Below are 23772 nucleotides of genomic sequence, written 5' to 3' on the forward strand. Positions count from 1 at the left end.
GGAGACTATCAGATATGCCACTTCCATGTTTCAGAGCCTTTCGCACATCTATTATGCGGTGGTCGCGAGTAACACTTCGTCAGGTGTGAGGGGCTCCTCATCGATTTGTTGGGCTCAAGCTATATTATTACGGGTCAAGACTCACTTCGGTCGACTGCTTCAGTTCGCTACGATATCCTATACCTTAAACGTGTCAGCGCAAAATCGCGTGAGCTAAATAAGGACCGGTACGTGGGTGGAGAGGAGAAGATATAGTTGCGTCGATTGCACCTGCTCCGGCATAGTCAGCAGCCAGAAATTGTGGAGGTTGGAATCTAGGTCGTCGTTGCAATGTAAAAACCAAAGAAAGTCGACGTGCTATTCACAATTAGGAAAGTTGGGCATGCATACAACGTCTACTACATTTCGGTGCTGATGCCCGATGCTTGCTGAGCCAAGGCTTCACCCCCTACGTCCCTGCCTTGTAGCTTTGTGAACGTTGCCCTACACGAAATCGTAAGTCCAATTCCACTGGTATATGGGGCACCGTTTAGCAACACTGACGGGAGGTCATCCTTGAAGAGAACATAGATGCAAACATTGAAAACATACGTACTGCAACCACATGTCTGCAACGGTTGTGTTTCCAGCAGCGTAGTTGATGTTTGGGCAAGAGTGCATGAAGACGAAGATGGTGAACCAGGTAACAAACGAAAGGATGACGCAGTAACGCGCGATGGTCGATGACTTCACGGTAAGCTTGGTTACAATATATCCTCCCAGGAGTGTCCCACCACAGGCGCTTGGGACGGATACGGCGCCTGCACGGTAACCAGAAAACTATGAGGGAAATCGAAAATTTCCGCGTGCACACATTTCGGTCAAAAGCTAGGCGCTACTCAGTTTTGTTTTATGCGAAACTCCTCAATCATCAAATAAAGTTGTTGCTCTATGCTCTACACGGCTTCCTTGCACAGATTGTCAGTCGTTGAACACATCGTGGCTGAACAGATTGCAACATTTGTGGATAGTAATCGAAAACCCTGGAGTGCGCTCACATACTCGTTCAGAGACATATTTTGTCGGGCTGTGCCTGTCAATCAGTTTCCTATTTTTGCATTGACCACAGCCACCAGCTACGCGCTTGTTTTCTTGCTACCCCATAAGCACAAGGTCTCCTTGACGGCAATGGAGGCACACACAAATCCTACACCAGCTAAGTCATTGTTTGAAGTCTCAATTCCCTTCGTAAGATCAAACTTGCGACCAGCGGCATGGCCGAGCGCGTTAAAGGGAGACTCCGCACCAAAAACGTGTTGAGGTAACGGTGCGACATCAATCCGTACCCTATGATATTTCAGTGAATACAATTTCTCACCCCCAAGTGGCCCAGATGATTAGAATATGAATATTTTGCTTCGAGTGATCAAGCGCTCCTCCACGGAAAAGCAGTCAAGCAACACTGTGCTTCACCTCACCGGTATTCCTCATGTACGGCTTTCTGTACGTCTTGCTTTTACAGCTGGCGAATATTTTAGAACGAAATCGAAGAACCAGACGACTGGTCATCCACGCGACATCAAAAAGTTACAAAGCGCGTGCCCGAAAAACAGCCGGTGGCACACACGAGACTACCAGTGACGTCACGCATGGTACAAGAGGTAGCAGAGGGAACCTGCAGAAGTTTCGGTTTCGTTTTGAGCTTCCCAGCTCTTTTGGTAACGAATGAGTCCCATATTGCCAAACCAACTGTATTTCTCATTTTGGAAGAATGTATCGGACATATTTGCACAGCCATTATAATGGTTTCAGATTGTCCCCGCGGAGTCTCCCTTTAAGGAGTCCCGCTCGCTGCTTGTAGCCAAGGTCGTGCTGAAGAGGTGGTGGGTTCGAATCCTACCACCGTATGTGTTGTCCCAGTTTTCTTCTGGGTTTTCCGAAGACTTTCCGGACGAATGTCGGCACAGTCCTTTGCCTTAAAGTCGCCAAAGGACGCATACTAACCCCCCCCCCCACTCCTTCCTGCTGCCCAAACTTACCCAACAGACCGGAGGCAACACTGGATGACACGCCAAACATTGAGATGAAGATCTTCGTGGCGAAACCAGTGAGGCCAGACGCTATGAAAGCTGTAAAGCAGAACAGGCGACTAATGTTGGGCAGGTTATACGGGACACCTACTTTCCGCGCAGGCTGCGAAGGTGAGACACACAAAGGTCTTGTTGGTGAGCAACCGTTTTAGGAAGGATAAAAAGCTTCGGTCTATTACAGGTTGCCCTTCAGCCGGTTCCTTGTTCGCTTTGATTTGCTGTTCTCTTTCCTGCTTCCCTGCAAAAGAAAGGACCCGCGAAGGCATTGTTTTCCAATAATCCAAGTCGATGGACCATACCTGGCAGTTCTTTGGGAAAGCTAGCCATGGGTCCAGCTATTCCAAGGGCTACGATGGACGCTATGAAGAAGCCCAACCACCATCGACCTACCCATCCTATGCTGACCTTGGACATGCCCAGTCTGAAAACAGGTCGTGTCACACATGCGCATCGTAGTGCTCCGTAAGATTCTTACTCGCTTGCGTCAGCGGTTGCGTCCGTGTACAACGAAAGGAAATAGCCTCCAAGAATGAATCCGAGCGCTGGGCCCAAGACCGATGTTGCGTAGAATATGCCTGAAATTGTCATCTCTTAGGAACCAACAAGTCTCTCTCAACATGCAACACCACAAATGAAGAGACACGTTCTTGGCCTAAATGACTGAGTGACTCTGCTGAAGAGGTCCTTGGCGTACTCACTCCGCCTTACGCTCTAAGCTTACGTTCTAACATTTTACGAATGAACAATTAACATTATCCAAAATAAAGCCAAATACGTCGTACGGTTCAACGAGACATGTGACGAATACACGCTAGTCGTAATCGTCTTCTTAGGCTCGATAAATAAACTTGACATGTCCGTCCCACCTACGCTATCGACGCAAAGAAATCAAGGGTGAGCACGGGTCAATTGGCTACCGAAAGCTATTCTTAAGAGGGGTCTCGATTGTGCCCAACTTGTGAGCTTTGTCAGCTGTTTTATGTAATAATAATAATAATAATAATAATAATAATAATAATAATAATAATAATAATAATAATCCAGGGCTTTACGTCACTAGACAACTGCGATCATGAGCGATGCCACAGTGGTCGGATCTGTGGATTAATTTTGCCCACTTGAGGGATTCTTAAAGGATCGAGAAGGTGACATTTAACGTTGCTCGAAATCCCGCCCCATCTGTAGAGTTGTCCACCTGCAGTCACCACGCAAAATATTTTCGCTCTGCGATGTTTTATAGATGTGCTATCGAATTTGGAGTCTGAGAAAGCAGCCGCAGACGGCAGACACGATTCTAGCTTGACGCATTGGAAGTTCCGTGCCTTGTTTCTTCGTATTTTCTTCGCAGCTCACGCGACGTTTATACATGCTTGAGCCGTGCCGCTGTAAGTCACTCATCACGTGATGGGGGTAGCATATGTCACGACGTCCTCTGTTCTGCGATGCGCTCTTTTCTCGAGGAAAACGATTTTTCCAAGGTGCGCGGAACAGAACCCTCGCGCTCGCTGTGTAGGTCACCTACGCTCATCCTTCTAGGAGAACACTCTACACAACCTTTAACCGTCTCTCGCGGAGGACGGCGTGTCTGAGCAGCTTGTAGCCTTCCACCACGCATCACGCTGACACCGTCCTCGGCCGGATTTGAACCCGTGATCTTGAGATCCACGGGCAGACAATTTACCGACTGAGCCACCGAGGGCGGCGCCTTGTATTATTACATTAACGACCATGAAAATGCTACTCTTTACCCATGTAGAGAGAAGACTTCTGAGTCGGGGTGTTCTCGTCAAGGTAGGCAACACCCAGCGTAAAGAAAGGTGACGAGCCAACGCCGTGTAGCGCGTGTCCGACCATGAAGAAATACTTGAACCAGTTGAGCCCTCCGATGTTTCTTTTGCAGATGTCTTGCAGAGGGTTCGGGCAGACGGAGGCAGAGTCAGCTTTTTCCACCCTGTAGCGCGGGGCTACAAAATGCGGCAGCGAGAACAGCATGGAACCTGCAGAGAGGATGATCGCACCGACGCCGATAATGGCCGGCTTGTGCTGCACGCCACCGATGTAGCTGACGGGCACCATCATTATGCATGATGCGATGTTGAACATGCTTTGGATAATCTGTGAACGATAATGCATGTATAGGTACCGAAAACAAATCGAGGAGACGAGTTTTCTCACTTACTAGTACTCTACAACAATGTGAGCTTTTACTTGAAGCGATATCTCGATAGCTCTTTACCTCTGGATGCACTGTTCTACAGCTAACCATGTAAAAATAATGCTGCTTATACTACTTAGCATATTAGGGTAAGGCGAGACAAAATGAGACGTGGGGCAAGCCGCTCTTCGCGATGAACTCGCCGTTTGTCCACTTTTGACTTAGGAATAGCCATGATTCGGGATGCGTTGAAGGGAATGCCTTGTCATGCCTAGCAGATGCATGCAGACGCAGTCTCGTTAAGAAGGCGCGAGTTTCTGCAGTTTTTTCTTTTGAATGCTGCGGCGGTTTACATGCCTACCATGTCAAAGCAGGTTCGCATTCTATTTCTTTATTTATCTAGCTATATTTGCGCAATATAGGTTCTCCAGGCGCGGTTGGTTGGCTTTCAGGAGAAATATGTATTTAGGCGAGGATATCGACGGCGCACAAAGCGACAGCGTTTCATTTAGAAAGGCATAAGCCAATAATTGAGTAGTTTTACGTTTGTTCCTGATGTATTTCTTTTTACTCTGTCTGGGAGGTATCATCATATACGAGAAATAAACAGATTTTACAAAGTGAAATATCACGACGACGCACAACCAAAGCGCCCAGCAGGTCACGTTCGTCATAACAGACCGGCAGCATCTTGTTTACAAGGGACCAGTGGACAACATGTGGAAAATGGACTACGATCAGGATCGCATTGGAAGGAAGTCCACTTTTGCTTGCTTCCATCGCAAGAATAACCAGAGCGGTTCATTTTGCTCCAAAGGCCGGGGAGGGGGCGGAGGGGGGGGAAGAAGACGAGTGGGACTTAAATTTGCTCGAGACACCTAAGAATGCTGGTATGGTTATTTCTTGAAATACAAAAGATTACGCCCAATTGTAAATTTGCGACTCATTTTGCACCAGCTTACCCTAATGCGCCTTTAAAGACACGGGAGCTTTCTCACTGCTCAGGAAAAGATTCCGCGAATAATACAGCTTCGGATTTATGATTAGAATTCAAGTCAATGAGCCGTATTATACTTTTTTTTTTCAAGGAAACTAATAGAGTTGAGCTGGGACGGGATGTACATGGGCTACTTGTTCCCTCCCGAACAATTTACTGACCCGACGACACGTTGCGTGGAACGTTATCCTCTTTGTCACACTGAAAAGCATTACCGCCAGCAATGGGGTAGAGTATCGCCCCTGGCGATGAAGGTCCACAGTTGTTTGAAAACCTATTTCATACAGGTCCACATAAAGCCTTTGCAGAATACTATATCAAAGAACATAACCTGGGAAACACGCCCTCATTGATCGAACGCAGGGTTTTTTCCAGCACCTCCTAAACCCCCACAATGTCCACTAAAATCCACAAAATACGGGCGAGAAGGGGCACTCCCCCTCCCCCCAAGATGAAAATTATGGGAAAACCCCTGCTCGAACGTCATCCCGGACTGCCTACACCCTCGCAGCAGTTCCTTCCCTAATATGATCACAAACAATATCAATGCTATCAGCAGTACAACAACTCCATTGTAGTAGTGCGCGAGCTCTGCACCCAGTTACCTTACATCTACTGAGCTCTGCAAAGAATAGTGAACATCCTCATGGAAAGTACTGTGTCTGGAGTTACGTACGCCCACTTCGATGCCGCGCAGCTGGAAGCGCTTCTCGAGGGTCGGAGTGACGACCGAGACGAGTCCGTTGACAACGAAACCCTGTGTCATGCCCAGGATGCAGAGGAAGACCAGATAGCAACGTGGCGTCCGCAAGCCCTGCATCCAGGACGGGTAAAAGCCGCAAAGACCGCAGTAGACGTCATGGCCCACTCCAACCAGTCCACCTCCCCCGTACTTCCGAGGTGGTACCCGTACATGCGGTAGGGTGATCCCAAATGAGGAGACCGAGAAGTCGGATTTCACGTACGGGTCAGGTGTCCACATTATCACCAGCAAAAGTAAACGACGGAAGGTCAGTACCAACGAAATGCTTCGAGGGTTTGGTTGTCCCTTCTGCTCGTGGCGTGTAAGCACGGAGCGCGTGCTCCGTGATCATCTTGTTGAAGCTACACTACGAACTGAAAAAAAATACATATTTTACGTTGTATACATATTTTGTTTCCTCTCATAAATCGACCTCACTCAACAGACTGAGTGCGAAAAATATTAACTCGGTGAACATTGCGCGCTTACACGAATATGGGAAGAAACCCGCAAACTTTCATAATTTCAGATTATCCAAGAGTAAATGACGTTCTCTCGGTGCACATCTTACTGCGTAAAACAGTACACTATACTTGTAGGTCACACGCATATCTCCTTGGAACAGCGCTTTCCGCTTCGGGTTTGAGGCAGAGTTATATAGAAGACACACAGCCAGCACGCTAAAAGCGGAAAACAATGGGTTCCGTTGTACTGTGGTCCGTGTGCATGATGCTGCGGTCTTTTGTGCACACTGTAGCCAGCCCGAGATGTGGTTTTCTGTAACTTTGCGAATTGTTGTGCGTGCGATTGTCAAACACAAATTCCAGACCTCCCAACATACGTTTGGCCTTTCAATCAGTGATTATAATTAAATATAGGGAGATAACCATGTATCGACGCCGGACAGAGCTCACAAGAAATGTACTCAGGTTTCGGTTTTTACTTTGAACGCTCCTATCCCTCGCTGGAGCGTCGTTTTGTTTCTTCTATCTGAGCAATAAGCTGTGTTACAGGCGAATAATTGTGGTCTGTTCGGCTCTGTCCTTCAGTTCAGATGTGCACAGAAACCCTACTTATCCAGGCTGACGCGAACGCATCAAACACCGTCAATGTTGCACCTGACGAATGACTATGCTCTACTACCAAAAAACACAGCGACGAGACGAACGTGTTGAGGTTAGGGTTCGGAGCCCGGGATCCCGGGACCCCGAAATCCCGGGATTTCAGCATAATTTCATGTCCCGATGTCCCAGGATTTCGCAAGGCCAAACCCGGGATTTCGGGATTATAAATTTCGGCTTTTCTGATAACAAATATTCAGTGGTACGAGTGAAAGGGAAAGAACGGTGTCCAACCGACATTTTGTTTCAAGCGTTCCTTCCCCGAAAAATATAATTTGCAATCCGAAACCGAACAAACCTTGTCGTCCACGACACATTACAACGACGTTAGCTGCTGACTCATGTGAACTACGCAAGCCAGAGCGCAGAACAGCCCTCAAATAGCATAAAGCTCCCATGAAATCAGAAGGAGTTTTCCAATCCTACAACGAGAAACATTGCAGAATCTCTCTCTCTCTCTCTGCAGAAACTCTCTTTTTGTTCTTTTGATCCGCACGAATACGTGTATATATATATATATATTTGAATGTAAAAAGAGAAAATGGAGACAGCCTTTTCATAAAACTATAATTCGGCTATTACAATAGAACAAACAGTCACTGCGGGTAAATAAAATACAAAAAGAGCAAAACGCACCGTTCCATGTATTCACACAAGGGACATTCTCCAGAATACTCCAGCGGATGATGCGAGATACGTCATTGATTTTGGCGGCTTCGTAAGTAGAATTGCTGTACGTCATAAGTATGCATCTTCTCGTGCACTAGCTGCGGGAAATGTACTGGGGCGCAGCCAGAAGATATTCCATAGCAGACGACAAGAAGCGACGCATTTCATTGCAAGGTCGACATTCCGGCACGGTGCGAATGCCCAACGCTCAATGCTCAATTGCCCCGTGAGCAATTATTTTGCGCTTTTTTTTTTCTCACTAGGATGTTCCGTGGGGATGACAGAAGACGCGAACTATATCGCAATTTGTGATAGCATGGTTGTGCAAGTGGATACAGTCCTATACGACATCCTGGGTATAGTTACAAAAAAATCCCGATCCCGTCCCGGGATCTCGGGATCCACATTTCGAAATCCCGAAATCCCAGGATTGTAAAAACAGCTCGGGATTCCGAACTCTAGTTGAGGTGTCGAGAGCGAACATGAAGCAGTGGAGGATGGCGGGGAGATTTTTATTTTTATTTCGGTGTTAGCGCCGCGAAGCAACTGTGGATATGAGCGGCAGACGTGGATAGGTGGAGAGAGGACAGCAGGAAGGAGTGGGGGACGGAGGGGTTAGTATGCATCCTGGGCCGACTTCATGGGGAACTGTGTCGACATTCGTCTGGAAAGTCTTCGGAAAACCCAGGGAAAACCTCAAACAGCACGCCTGTGACAGGATTTGAACCCATGTCACCTCCCGGTCTCGGCGTGGAAAGCGATCATCTTAATCACTATGTCACGGGAGCTGGTGGATGGCGGGGAGACTAAAAGCCTTGACATAGCTAGTTTTATCCTAACGCAGTGTTTCTTAACCGGGGTTCCGCGAGCCTTGACCTCCCCTCCCCACAATGAAATTATTTGCGACCAACTATAGTCCAGAAGACCTACTGGAAGGAGATAAGAGATCGCCTCCTGTTACAGCCCGACCTAATCTTGGATTCGGCTGTCGTTATTGCTCGGCAGGCTGAACAGGCCATGAACGAATCAGACTTACTTACGGGCGCAAGCCATCCTCAAGTTTCTGCTATACGAAGGACTACTCCCGCACCAGCGGCAGCCAGGTGTTGCAGATGTGGATCTACCAGCCACAGAGCAAACAGTGATTCATGACCAGCCAAGGACAAGCTTTGTCTCAGGTGTCACAGGAAGGGACACTTTGAGTCTGTCTGCCGCGGGGGAGCGCCCCAATATCGGACAGTTGGTCAGCTTGAAGCTCCAGTACTTACGGTCACGTCCGCTACATCTTCACCAATCTTCTGCCAAATCGAAGTAGATCGTGTCGTGTTGAGGATGCTGGTTGACACAGGAACGTCTGTCTCCTTGCTGCCAATTTCGCTGTACGCGCAGCACTTCAAACAACAACCTATTCGCAAGAAGCGATTCCTGTTCACGGCACGTTCACCGCATCGGTCACTTTTGCTAACCGTTCGGAATCTGCACTTTCTACGTCATCGCATCGGACACTGATATCCTGGGCATCGATACTCGACGTGCATTGGACGCAAAACTCGAGGTCGCTCAGCAGCGATGTTTGAGTCGCTGACTCAAGTCAATCATCGACATGCAAGCAACCGCACCAGTTTCCGCATCTCTTTTCTGAGGGATTTGGACTCGCAAAAGGGTTCTCCCACAAAGTCACTTCCGGTACTCCGGTGCAGCAGAAACTACGACGACTACAGTTAGAAGTCCGCCAGAAAGTCTCTGATGAACTACAAAAGCTGGAGCAGGCGAACATCATTGAGCAGGTGAATGCATCCGAGTGGGTATCAACCCCATTGTTGTCGTTTGGAAAAAGACGGGTGGACTACGCTTATCCGGCGATCTACATGCCGAACGAAGCTATCGTCGTAGATAGCCATCCTCTTCCGCATCCATTTTTTGCAAGTTAGCTGGAGCGCATTTCTACTCAAAGCTAGACCTGTCTTCCGCATACCACGAGCTGGAGTTGGCCGAAGAAAGCAGGAATCTCACAACATTCATCACTCACGATGGTCTTTTCCGCTACAGGCGGGTCTGCTTTGGCCTCACTTCAGCTGCAGCAGATCTCTAGAAAATGTTGTCGACCGTGCACAAAGGCTGCAGCGGAGCGATCCACTATTTAGATGACATACTTGTATTCGAAAGGACCCAGGGGGATCATGACCAAAACCTCTCCGATGTTCTACAACGGCTAGATGACTCAGGGCTACGCCTGAACAAGCAGCAATGCATGTTCAGTGTCCAGGAAGTACAGCTTTTGGGGCACATGCTGGTCGATAGTACTCTGAAGCCATTCCAATACACGCCCTTACGAAAATGAGTTTCTAGTTTGTATACAGTTCTCATGAACAGCCTATCTACTCTATGCAGTGCCTATGCACCACGTAGACAATGCATTGAAATTGCATACAGCTCTAAACTAGCAGATTGTATCTAGTGCGTACAGGCGAACCGCGATTAAGACTAATTGAACCTCTTCAGTAAGGGGATAAGTCGAAAAATCACAAACCGAGAAAAGGGGCCTGGTCTGACGGCCCGTCCCAATGACACGCATGCATTTCCCGTTTTTTATCGTCCTGTAGCGGGTCAATAAATAGCAATGCGGTCCTAAATTTTCGTTGGCAGGTACATACTGGTATGTATATGTCATTACAAGAAAAATAGTAAAAAGGGGATAAATCGACTTATCCTCTTAAGTAGTGGTATATGTAAGATCTTATAACAATGGGCCGCTCAGGTTACATGCGACACGCACACGCACGATAAGATATATCAGAAAACAATGGAAATCATGTATCGATAGTGTGAACAATGGGTTCCCAGGTTTCAATAACATGCGCCGCCAGGATAAGGTAACGGTTAACTCAGGTAAACAATGGGAACTCACGTGTCGATAGTGTTTGATGGGCACCTGGATGCACGTTTAATGACATTTAATAACACGCAATGACATGTAATAACACGCAAATGACATGTAATAACACACAAATGACATTTAATAACAGGCAATAACATCTGATGACATTTAATAGTATTTTTCCGATCGGGTTGACGTCAGTCCGTCACCTGGTTTGGTTGCCGCGTCAGAGCGCCAGGTAGTTTCGGTTCCCACCAAGCGCCCTCTAGTTTTCAAGCTTTGGCCGTCTGTAGTTTCGGTTTCGGTTTTAAATGAATGGACGCCAAGCTTGGTTGCTCCACGTGTAGTTCTGGTTTCAGTTTCGAATTCCTAGGCGTTGCCAGATGCCCTCTGGTTTCAAGCTATTGACCGACTGTAATTTCGGTTTCAAACCGCAGCACGCTAGTTTCGTTGTGACAACGTCAATGCATTTTCTGGCGATATAAATTAAGCGTACGCGTAGAAATTTCATCAGAAAAAGAAAAAAAAACATGGTTGACCAGTTCTATGTGAACCTACTCTCAAATGTATCTTTGGATGTGTTTCCCGACAACACAATGAGCAAGTTCCGAGTAAAGCTAGCCCATCCACAGACGTTGGAGGGTAGGTGGGAGGCCGCTTTAACAGAAATCAACATCCCTTTTGTGATTAAAAATGTAACTGACACAGTCAATAGTATATCGGAAACGACATTCCTTGGTTCTACGATTGAAGCAACAGAGAAGGTCAAGTTCAACGCTAATGAAAACATTCTCTTGCCTTTGAGACAATTTTTAGCAAAACATTTGCAGTATAAGACAAGAATTATACGTGGTACCGGTCATTATGAGATACAACTTCCTCTGAACTATGGGTTGGAAATTAGCGCAACTCTTGCCGCTAAGCTTGGCATGGCTGAAAAGATAATCGGCTGTGGAGAGTTGGACAGAGGGTCACCCGTGAAGCTACTCAAATACAAGGTGGATACGGAAGAAACGATTAACATAGTTACCTATCGTTCACGAACGGTAAAGTATGAAGTCCCAGAAGGCTACTACGAATCGGGGAAGGACCTCGTTAATTCCATTAACCATGCCTATCGAACAAAACTTCATTTGTCGCAAGATGCTCGTCTCCTCGTATGCAACCCATACAACGGAATTTGTCACCTGGAACGCATGAACGATGGCTATGTGACCTTTCATCCTTATTTGGCTTTGATGTTGGGCTTCGGAAAGAGGACAACTTTCTCAAGTTATGCAGTCGCCGAACGAGACGTTTGTCTATTCCCTGCTCAAAACTATATTTTCATATACTGCGATGTCATCGAGAACGAATTTGTGGGTGACGTGACAGCACCACTTCTTCGATCGATACCGTTCAGAGTCCAGGGTAGGAACGATGTGATGTCTTATTTATTCACAAACCTCTACTATAAATATGTATCTGCGAAGGAATTGACAACCATTCAAATCGAGTTGGCAAACGAGATAGGTGATTTCATTCCATTCATTTCTGGCTCTGGACGTGTCGGGTTGACGATCCACCTACGTAAATGTATATAACAAACCCACCATGTTGCATAGCACATTTTGGTGCAGGCAAGCGAGAGCATCTACCACACTATACTGCTCCCGAGCTTTATCAGATTGGAGGAGGCATATTTCGTGACGTATTGAGGGGTTTCTTGCCCATACTGACCAAGAAGGCAGCGCCATACGTTGGAAGAAAGCTCCTTGATACTGGAAGACATATAGCCGAGGAAGTCCAGCAAGGAGCATCATTTCGAGAAGCCGTCAAGAAAGGAGTAGACCGCACAGTGCATAAAACTCGTGAGAGTTACTTCAGAGACTCACAGGGAAAGGAAGAAAACGCAAGACCGTTAAAAAAGCTCGACCTGCGGAGAAGCGGAGGAAATCTGACTTCTTTACTTGACAGAAAAAAAAATGTCTATTGCAGTAGTGCATAAAGATTCCTGTCTGTGTACTACAAATCAGCTGGAACTCTTCTCTCTTCCACCTACAAACTTTGCTTTGGAGAAGTCTGAATACGTCGAGTTTTTCCCAGTATCTGCTCCGACATCAAGCGGAGTGATCGAGTACAATGTTCCGGGACTCGGTGGGGGCTTCTTTGATCTTCAATCCAGCTTTTTGCATATTCAGTGCAAGATCATTCGAAAGAATGGAGATCCAGCGGTAACTACAACAAGCACTTCAACAACACCTGATGCAGTCATACCTGTCCAAGCGTTTGGTTCATCGTTGTTTCAACGCGTACATATCTACCTGAATTCAACTTTGGTTTCGAGTTTCGAACATTATGGTTACCGTTCCTACTTGGACATCATTACGAATGCCAACAATGTAACTCAGACACACACCCTTTCAGCAATGTTATACGAGCCAGACCCTTTAGGTACGAGTGAGGTATATGCTCCCACATCTGATTCAAAAGGAGTTTTCGCTCGTTACAAGCGAACCAAAGGATCGGCACTGTGTGACATGTACAGCCCAATCTTCAGCGACATATGTCAACAACAGAAGCTCATTCTTAACGGAACCGACATAAGAGTTGTGCTACGTCAAGCGTCGGATGATTTTCGTCTCTTGCAAGCTGATGGTTCAACAGAAAAGCACACTGTGGAATTTTCACATATCGTGCTCTACCTCCGACGTGTTCAGTTATCGCCGAGTATACTTGTTGGTATAGAACGAAGACTTCAAACAACACCTGCAGTATACCTTCTCCGAGGACTGGAAATTAAGTACAGAACCATCGCCCCTAACCAATCTCAGGTGATATTTGACGACTTGTACAGCGAGCGAGTTCCCTCCAAGTTAACAGTATTGATGGTCAGGAGCGATGCCTACCAAGGTAGCAGACCACAAAACCCATTCAAGCTTGAGAACTTCAAACTAAAACGAGCACTACTGGACGTTGGTGGACAACAGTACACGGATGAGTTCGACTTCCAACGAGACATCTATTCCAAAGCCTATATACACCTGCTTCACAAACTAAAACGCAAGGATATACCAATAGCTCCAGCTGCGTATGCAAAAGAGACATTTATGCTTTATTACCATCTGACTCCAGATGCAGAAGTGAATGCTCTTTGTCCTGTTGTTCAAGCCAACGTTCGTCTGACCCTAACGTTTGCTGCCAATCTAACAGAAGCAGTTACGGTGTTGTTTGTATCCGAAACACCTTGTGTGCTAGAAATCAACAAAAACAGACGAGTGAAATTTGTCTGAAAAATAAACATGGAGGAGTGGCAGTTCTATGCAGCATTCAGTAGACACTACTGCACCAGAGAACTGTTTCGGGGAACCTTTGCATGCAATGAAATCGCAAGACAGGAAGCCATACCCGGGATTTATGTGATTAACACAGCTCCAAGGAGCAGTAACGGTGAACACTGGACCATGACTTATGTTTCCGGTGACAATGTGGTTACGTATTTTGATAGTTACGGCATTCAGCCCGTCTACAAAGAATTCTACCAATTCATTCATCCTACCAGGTCATTTTACTATAACAAGAAAAGACTTCAGGGCTATGGATCAGCTACATGTGGCCTCTACTGTCTGTATGTAGGCAGCATGCTGGCTTGTGAATTCTCGCTCCGAGAGTGCACTCAGAGATTTTCGTCAACAAACTTCACACTGAACGACAAGCTGGTACCCGTCCTTGTACGGAAGCAATTCCCAAGAAAGACAGACAACATGTCATGTTGCAGTGTACTTTGACACAATAAAATTGTATTTATTTCCATGTCGTTACAGGCACAATCTTATATATATATATATAAAAACAGCATTACAACAACAACAGCCAGGTAGGGCAACATATGCATAAAAACTGTCTACATCTTTCCATTGGATGCGTACCCAAAGGGTAACGTGTGGATACCATCCTCACAAATGAAACGCTTTGTGTCTAGGGGATTTAAAGCTACTTTCGTAACACATACACTTTTATTTATATTTTCCTTGCGCACAATGAGGTTCTGACAAACTTTGTACACTTCACCAAGCTTAAGAGAGTCTATGTACATTGAATAATGCAACTTCTGGGCTTCACATTGTTTCACCCCCTTAGCACGATTTTATGGTCTTTTACTATGGAGGTCTAGTGCATAGAGCTTTGGTTTCAGGCAACAGAACCCTAGGATGTGGTCGTGGGGCATTTCGTTCTTAAATTTTCCTAGCACCATCTTGTTTTTTGTAGAATACATCTAGTCATCACAAGAATGACCAGATGTATCAAGGTGGGTATCGGCGAGCTCTGCAAGGGTCTTCTCATCGCTCAGCATCACGATATAAGAATCTGTGTCCATATACAAGAGCCTTGTGTCCGGGGCTATCCGAAGCAAGTTGTTATAATAAAAGTCATACATCATGACTTTAGACAGCTCGAGAATAGTGAACCCCAGGTACAGAGGCTGTCGCATACGGACTATCGATTGAGCGAACTGAAACAAGACTACGTTAGAGCTTAGAGCCCTGAATTGTTTGAGGTTCGGTTTACGCAAGAATCTCAACACTTGCTCCTCGAAAGTTGCTAAGCGGCAGTCGACGAACTTTCGTACATTCATACATGTTTTCCCATATACGGAGTTAATTAAACACTTGTACAGGTTACGTTCGAAGGTATTGGTTGCCTGCTTGCATAGTTCATGATGGAAGTCAACATAGGATCGCAGGAATGGTTTCTGTTTGAACCTGAGCACCCGGTGAATTTTCTCGAGCCGAAGACCCAACTGCAGGTACAACTTTAGACTGCGATAATGAAGAAAATACTTCTTCTTGTCAAGCAATGTAAGGAGTAATTTCGGTTCTATATCATGCTGTGGGAGGTTAAATTTTTTCATCAGGTCTTTCTGATAATCCGAAAGCAACTCATACGGGACGCTCATTTTTTCGGGCGCGAGCGGTAAATCTTTATGTCGTTCGTGGAGCTCTTGTACGTAGGCCAGGTCTACCTCTAAAAAATAACCAACGTCTGCATAATCTGCAACAAGGGTTACATCTAAACCTGCAACCTCTTCGGGTGACAGCCATTCAAAGCCTCCGAATGGGAGTGGTTCACGCATCACTGTGCCATAGAGTCAATTTATGTCCATGTAATGAATTATGGTCTTTGGTTTTTCGGGATCGTACTGCTCTGTCCCTGGGACATTTGTAGTGGCCATTCGCGTTGAACACTGGGTCATACCACCACGCAGACCCCGTTCAATTAACAGATACGCATCGGGATCGTGGATTAAATCCAGATTAATCCGGCTCATTTTTAGTGCGCAAGACATGCTTAGTCCTGGGAGTGACACGAAATGAAGTGGTTCAATTTTGTGCGTCTCCAACGCCCATATTCGGAAGTTTTGAAACACGTCTGCCAGAAGCAATGCGTCCGTCAGAAGGTACAAATCCGAGTACTCGCCCAGGCTCTTCAGTTGAAATTTTTCAAACACGTTTTGAGCATGGCGGTAATCTTCCTCGCTCACTTCTGATCCGTTCAGTTGGTTAAAGAACTGGTCACGTGATGGCAAACAGGGCTCGTCGTAACGTTCAAAAGAGGTAACGTAGTTATAACAGAAAACCCTTTATGTACAACCAACTTGAAGTAGTCCTCCTCTGTGAAAAACTGACGCAGACACCTGAAGTTAGATTCACCTTTGTCGCATAGATTTTTCGTCAATGTGTCGAGACTAGCATTGAGGAAGCTTAACGAGTCTATGAAGCAGAACACACCAATGTCTATAGCCTTAAAGTTTTGACAACTGGAGGCTATCACTCTGATGTCTGTCTTCCAAAGCAGGTGCAGATGAGCTACTATGAATCCGAGGTCATAATTGGCATTATGCGCAATGATGGGCACTTTCCGTGGTATCCGCAGTTTCAGATTACATCCCTGACACAATGATTGGCGAAATTCTCCACTTACGTGATCATGGTCTCGCACTTTCTGCTTCTTAGTGAATGGTTCTTTACAGATGTTACAGTGAGTGGCTTCAGAATGTTCGAGTTCGTCTCCTGGGGTCATTTGCAAGGGCACAGTCTCGTGCAACATCGCATACAGCTCATCATGCAAATTACGCAATAGTTCCATGAAAACGGAAACGCAGTCTGCACCACGGTAAATATGTTTCTTCAAGACGTACGAATCGCACGAGCGTATGACGAGGAGACAGAAGGATGAAGGGATGTGTTCCTCGTAGACATTCCCGCCTCCCGAACACGGTGATAGTACACTCTCAAAGTCGTATACACAGTAGAAGGGAACTTCCGACATCAAATGCTCTCCGGCAAACGACAGTGTCTCACCCTTCTTTGGAAAAATAGTCTTGGACACTTTTTGTTGTTTACACATTAGTAGATGATCGGCGAGTACACCCGGGGTGGTGAAACCCATCGTACATCGTTTGCAGTGAAAATAACCAGGTGGTGTGAACAAAGCATTGAAATTAGTAATGAGTACAAAATGGAAGTCAATCAGCAGTAGGTCGACATGCTTCTTGCACTGGTCGTCGACAACCTTAATCGGGTAAACATATTTTTCATCTTTGTCATAACCGTACACGTTAATGCTCACATCGTTCTGCTTCTCAAACATTTCTACATCTTTCGGGAACACTACAGGAAATGTCTCTGGAAATACATATTGAGACAGGTATGGCCTGTAGGATGAAGCTCTGCGTCTGTAAGAACCCTTTGTAGGATGTAGACCGGCAAGTACGCAAAATGCGAAACACATGTTCTGTTCACTATCCTCGTGAAGGTCGACACTCAGAAGACACCGACACTTTTTTTTCAACTCGTTTGGCAATTCAAAGTCGGTACATCCAATGAGCTGTGGTGCGAGACGACCGACATAAAGAATGCAGGCGTGAATTCGAAATAAGAAAAATCCCGATCCTTGCATTTCAAGCTTTTCTAAATTGTTGGTGACTTCAGTGCCTACTTCAATGACAGCACGTTCTACGTCTCGTTCCGACCACAGCGTATGCACACACGAAGGAATAAATTGAGTGACAAATATGATCTCATCCTCAGGCGTATGTCGACCGAGTTCCGTCTTCAGCAAAACATAAAAGCGTAACGGAAATCCGAAATGTCGAAGTACACTGGCAAGGTAGCGTCCGTTTTCATGAAAGAATCTGCTGACATCCTGCCCGTCGTCGTCTCTGTCATGTAGATGAAGCTCATAGCGGTTGGTATAGTTGCGGAGCGTACAGAGTGTCTCACAAAATGGGATACAGGGTGTTGCAAGGTTATGAACGTTAGCCAGATGAATTTGAAGTCCCAGCGCTGTTGTGTAGTGCTGCCGATCGGCCGGAGGACAAAGGTGGCATGTCACCATTTATTTTTATTTTTTTACTCGGATTGACCGAACACGATGTCTGGCGAAAGAAGACGTTTCCCGTCTTTTCCAACTCGCTCTTTCTTCTCCATCCAGAGGCCGCTCGTGTTCCTCATGTCTTCGATGTCTTGAGTGCTTAGTTTATGAAACCGAGCTGGAAGGAACACCTTTACGTGCTCGTGATCCTTCATAATTTCTACGTAGACCGCCTCGCCATACCTCGTTTCAATTTTGTCAACATCAACCACATCATACTTGATGTTCATAGGAATTGTCGCCATTTTTTGAAACTCTCCACATTTCTTTAGCTTGTCAAGTTTATGCAAGATCGACGAAGACATGATGCTTACTTGTACACTGATGCAATGATGACGACGATGATCCTTCGGACACGTTGGACCGGCTGAAAACAAAAGGAGCACATGTTAGAACACTGCAAAATATTTCATCATTCTGAACACCATACCTCCTCAGAAGGAGGTTCGAGAGTGAAGGAGCTGAGCGTCAGACAGTTCTTATATAAGAAGTTGCCAGCATGGCAACCTTGAGGAGTCTTCTTTTTTTACATCGTCAATTCTGCAGTCGAACCTACCTTTGCAGTTTGCTTTTTTTTCCCCTGCACTTTGCAAGCACGGACTTGTTTATCTAACGAAACGTATCTTGACCAGACTTCATTCCCTTGCACGAAATGACAGTGATAGCACCTTTTAGGTTCGTGACGCCTGCCTCGGTGTCAATTTCAGGGGCTAGTCAAAGTGGGAAATCCACCTTCGTGGCACGACTAATTAAACACAGAGCTGTCCTCTTTGACAAACCGTTTAAGCAAATATGGTATATCTATCTTTATAAGCAGCCGGTATTCGATACCCTTCCTGAAGTAAATTTCAGTCAAGACATCCCTGCAGATCCGGAGAATTATAGCCACTCATTATTTATATTCGACGACTGTTTAGCCGACCGGCAAAGACTCAAAGAAATCTGCAAATTTTATATCGCCGGGTGTCATCACCTGTCAATCACGGCTGTGTTCATCTCGCAATACCTGTTCGTCAACGACCCTTTGTATCGCACAATACAATTCAATAGCACGGCTCTCGTTTTATTTCGTTCACCACGCACTACAGACCAGCTGCGTATGCTGTCCAGGCAGATTTTCGGGCGAAATGATTTGTTGCCCACGATATATAAAGATGCCTGTCAGAAACCATACTCATACTTAGTTATCGACTTGTCTCAACAGAGCAACGACCACTATAAGGTGTGGACCAACATTTTCCCGGATGATCACAGACAGATCGTATACAGGTCATGAAAAGGCTTAACAAACACATTCGTTTCCTTCGTATGATCGCTGACGCAAAGACAGGGGAAGATCGTTACAACCTGATTCAACATGCCAGCAGGGAACAGCTACGAACAATCAGGGAGATTTGTATGAACCTCTGCAAAGGAAACATCGACGTACCGCCGAAAGTTAAAAAGCAATTGCAGCCTTTTGCAACACCCATTAGGACACTGGCTTCCAGGCAAGACCGTGCAGATGTGAAGAAAGTTAAACGGATTCTTCATCAGTCCGGCGGGTTTTTGCAATTTTTGTTGCCACCCTTGTTAGGTCTCGTTTCAAGTTTAGCGGGCAAAAGCATCGCAAAAGCAATCGGCATTTAAATAATGCAGAAATGCGAGCTTGTTCCCTGTCGGGAGAGCACTATTCCGTCGATATTGAATAAACAGGAGCCTGATGATATCAAGGCCAAGGAGATCATCCAGTACTTGCACAAGCTATTGCATCCTCCCGCGAACACATTAAGGCAGCCTAGTGCAGCAGGTGAGGAGACAAATCCTGTGGCATCGACAAGAGAGCAGACACAGATTCAAGCCTGCGAGGAGGAAGATGCCGTCGTTAATTTTATGAGCAGCGGCTACAAGATGAGAGCAAGCCAATTACTGCTTTTACTAAAACCCGTGCTCAGCTGGAATAGTAAAACGTTTGAGCTCATTGTCAATGGTCAACAAATACCAAATACCAACGTTGTAGACCTTGTTTATTATTTGGTCACAAGAGCGCGAAATGTGTGGCGACCCGCGTATCTCGAGAGGATCCTACCACTATTGGTCAAGCTAAATATACCGACACTTATCGTACATCCATCTCGACTTGAAAAGGAGACTGCAGAGCCATCAGCCAGTAGTCCTACGTTCACACCTGAGACACCTCGTCGACGCATTTCTCCGGTTACCACAAGAGCGGCTAAGAGACTTCGAGAATGGAACCAGTATTGAGTACGTTGGAACCGCAACACGAACACTGTGGTTACCTTCGGGACGAAAACATTCTGGCGCATTTTCCCGCACGACACAGGAAGAAGGCCCTCGCTATTCTGCAGATGCTAAAGACCGTATTTGCGATAGATGAAGAGGGAAGGATTATCTGTCATTCTCGCGTTGTTCCAAGTAGTTCCGTCATCGAGCTTATAAAATACGAACTGCACAATCGATCGCCCTCTTGGTACAAAGGTGACGTTGCAGCCGTTATAAATGCCTACTTGTCATTCGACGGACTTCGTGTTCGTGGAAGAAAATTGTGCTAATGGCTGCTTACGTGGACGTATACCATCCTGGTGCTCTAGGTGGTGTTCAACGACTCGCACGAGCGATCGGTGAAAAGCCGGCGAAGGTTGCCAAGTTCCTGGAAACCAGTGATGTGTACTCTCTCTTCAGAGAACTTAAGCGACCACGTCAGTTCCGGAAGACCTTCGTTTTGGGTGTGAAGGATATATTCCAAATAGATTTGAAAGACCTTCAGAAACTGTCGAGATACAACAAGGGTTTTCGCTATCTTTTGTTTTGTATCGACGCATTTTCTCGTATGCTTGCTGTAGTGCCTGTGCAGAATAAACGAGCAGCGGAAATTATACGTGGACTGAGACTCGCTTTTAGACGTATTGGGACTCCGAGACTGATTCATTCAGACAGAGGTACAGAGTTCACCAATAAGTCAGTCGGAGCATTTTTAAAATCAAAAGGGATATCTCTCTTCCACTCTAATTCAAATACGAAAGCAAGTATTGCAGAACGATCTATTCGCAGTCTTATGACGCCACTTTATCGTGCTTTTGAATATCAGGGACATAAATCGTACTTGAAAATTTTACAGCCTCTGGTCAAAGCATATAATCATCGTGTTCATAGAACTCTGTCGGCACGACCTGTGTATGTCAACAAAGAAAATGAACATTTATTTAGGCAAAAGCTCTATCCTACTCCGAGCAAACCCCCAGAGAAGCCACGTTTTCGCGTTGGCGACCTTGTCAGAATAGCAAAGTCTAGACACCAGTTAGTCAAAAGTTATCTTGGTTCGTTTACGCGTGAAATTTTTGTTGTGAGAGCAGTCAAGATTGGTTACCCGAATACCTATCTCCTACGTGACCAGCAGGAAGAACCTATTGAAGGTCAATTTTATTCAAGCGAATTAACACGTGTGCAGCCTGGAAAGGGCCACCGCATTATAAAAAGACGCGTTCGGAACGGAAAGGTGCAGTACCTGTTGCAACCTTCTGGAAGTCGTAGAAGGACTTGGGTTCCGGAGAACTACCTGCCACCACCGACGACGAAATGACTGGCGATCACTGGTCCGATGTCGAACAGCCAGCCAACGCTGGCGATTCCTGGTCCCAATCGGGTGATGATGTGTGCGGCATGCGGGACGTTACCCAGGATCATCAACTCCAAGGAAAATGTCGCCGTCCTCATACCTGTTGGAATGACATGTTAGAATGTGGTTCATCGAAGTCAACGGACGACACAGTGCTCGTCGCAGCATTTAAGATAACCAGAAACATTTTCCTGTTCCAGTCCCTGCCTCTGAACCTTCCCGCGAAAAAGACTGTGTGGGAGTCTTCAAAAACAATGTATGCCAGGGTACACAGGAAGTGTGAGCACCTATCCGACCACCCGTTCGACCTGGTCTCCGAATGGGGAAAACAGATGAGCTCCATATTCAGCTATTACGGTGATCGTGACGTCGACGTAATGCAACTGGTGACCGAAAGTCTATGTATCATGTACTACGCAATGAAGACTGGCTACCATTACCTGGCTGTGTACATAAGCGACATGACAATTGACCTGCTGCAAAATAGGCTGTCACCCAAAGACGCTTACCAATAAATATTGAAATCCATGACGAGTTGTCTCATTTTACTGTAGGTCGTCATGGTAAATAGATGTCCGGAGATGTTCTGCTACACCTTGTCCTTTCTGAGTGCAGCTTCCCTGTTCGTTTTCGTAGCTACAACAGAATTTACAAAATCAACACTGAAACAGGGAAAATGCACTACCGTGACTCAGATTGACCATAACATCTACGTCCATCGATGTCCAGCTGCAGTAACTGCCGTACGCCTTTGGCTCAGCAATGGTCATCCGACGAGATACGGAGTAAATCTGTCGCAAAATGATACACGTCAACTATGGCATTGCTTGAAAGAAGCAAATGTCGCGCACAATTATTATAACTTCGAGTGCTCGAAGCTATGTGAAATAAGCTTCGAACCCAGGCAAGTAATAGAACGATGTCCCGGCAATGTGTACAATATTGCAAGACTCGTTGGGAATGGAAAGCACAGCGGTTACGGTATCACTCTTTCGAAATCGGCTACCATGTCTCTGCTGTCTCATCTGAGCGAAACAATAAAAAGAATTTAAAACAAATACATGTCCGCATTTTATTTAGCTATAAGATACACTGTAACACAAGAATGGTTTGAAATACTCACATCACTTGGCTCTTACGTGGCACACTCACTGCTGGAAGCTCGTACGTGGCAGACAGCGTATACCACCGGTCGAAAATGCATCTTGCGAGGGCGATAACGTTTTCTTTGTGTGTGTGTGTGGTTGGTGTTCCCAAAGAGCGTTTGGAAAAAGCCAGACGGGTGTTTCGCGGTTGTGTTATCATACCAAAAGAAGAAGCAAAAAGAGCGCGTCGGCAAGAGGTATCGCATTTCACATGCTGCTCCTGCGAAAGGAGAAGCTGTCCACGATGCATTCACGTGATCCTTCCTTCCCTTGAAATAAAACAAAAATGAAGGGTCTTATAAGCTAGCTGTCGACGACTGAGACCGATCAGACCTTCATCGACGACGCAACTTTGAAAGGATGTGAGTATACCTCTTGTCTTTATGCCATTTTTTCTTTGTTACTTTTATTTCGAAACCATGACAGCTGGTAACCGCAATACGTAGTCATGCAATGCTTCTCGATTCGTTGTATGCTGTTGTCGCAATGCGCAACACAAGTTTGGAAATGCGTGTGTATAGAACACCTCTATTTTGTAGTGATTGTTGTCACTGGGTTATTTACTTCCAAATGTCGTACTCCAATGCAAATGCATGACACAGTATCAGAGACATATCGGAAAGTGGAAAACGTTAACCGATTCTTTGATAATGCTGCTTGTTGTTGTTGCGTGGCACCTGATCGAGATTTGAGTCATCCTAGACTTTGTGCTGATTGAGAAGAGCATTCACAGGATGTTTCGTTTTCCCTTTGTTTTTGCAGATTGCTTCTGTACAAGGATGAAGTCAAGCAAGACTCTGGTAATTTGTAACATATCTTTCGTTAGTTGAATAAAAGAGTAGTAAAATAATGTGCTGAAATAAAAAAGGAATATACACAGTGTTGTCTGGTCTCTGATATACATCATTATTTGAGTGTACTTATCAAAGTAGCATGGGGGGGAATCATGCTGTGACGCGGCATTTAT

General features: G+C 45.8%; 1 protein-coding gene across 9 annotated transcripts in view; it reads right to left on the minus strand.

Moving 5' to 3' along the window:
- LOC135394264 (solute carrier organic anion transporter family member 4A1-like) overlaps nt 1-23022 on the minus strand; it is a 28010-nt gene extending 4988 nt beyond the window's left edge. For 2 of the 9 annotated variants that reach the window (XM_064624935.1, XM_064624943.1), the window contains exons 1-11: nt 22784-23001; nt 22170-22451; nt 21550-21760; nt 18359-18411; nt 5898-6337; nt 3818-4184; nt 2545-2644; nt 2369-2490; nt 2161-2307; nt 2019-2108; nt 596-800 (exon numbers count right to left, since the gene is read on the minus strand). In XM_064624935.1, the coding sequence (XP_064481005.1) occupies nt 596-800; nt 2019-2108; nt 2161-2307; nt 2369-2490; nt 2545-2644; nt 3818-4184; nt 5898-6203 (1337 nt within the window). In that variant the 5' untranslated portion in view covers nt 6204-6337; nt 18359-18411; nt 21550-21760; nt 22170-22451; nt 22784-23001. Of the gene's footprint in view, nt 1-595; nt 801-2018; nt 2109-2160; nt 2308-2368; nt 2491-2544; nt 2645-3817; nt 4185-5897; nt 6338-6556; nt 6952-14377; nt 18163-18358; nt 18412-21549; nt 21761-22169; nt 22686-22783 lie in introns of those variants that run through there. The other 7 variants (XM_064624936.1, XM_064624939.1, XM_064624937.1 and 4 more) reach the window with 7 other exon arrangements.
- Nucleotides 23023-23772: the final 750 nt, after the last annotated feature.

This window comes from Ornithodoros turicata, chromosome 5, assembly GCF_037126465.1.
Source record: "Ornithodoros turicata isolate Travis chromosome 5, ASM3712646v1, whole genome shotgun sequence".
NCBI classification, from domain to species: Eukaryota; Metazoa; Arthropoda; class Arachnida; order Ixodida; family Argasidae; genus Ornithodoros; species Ornithodoros turicata.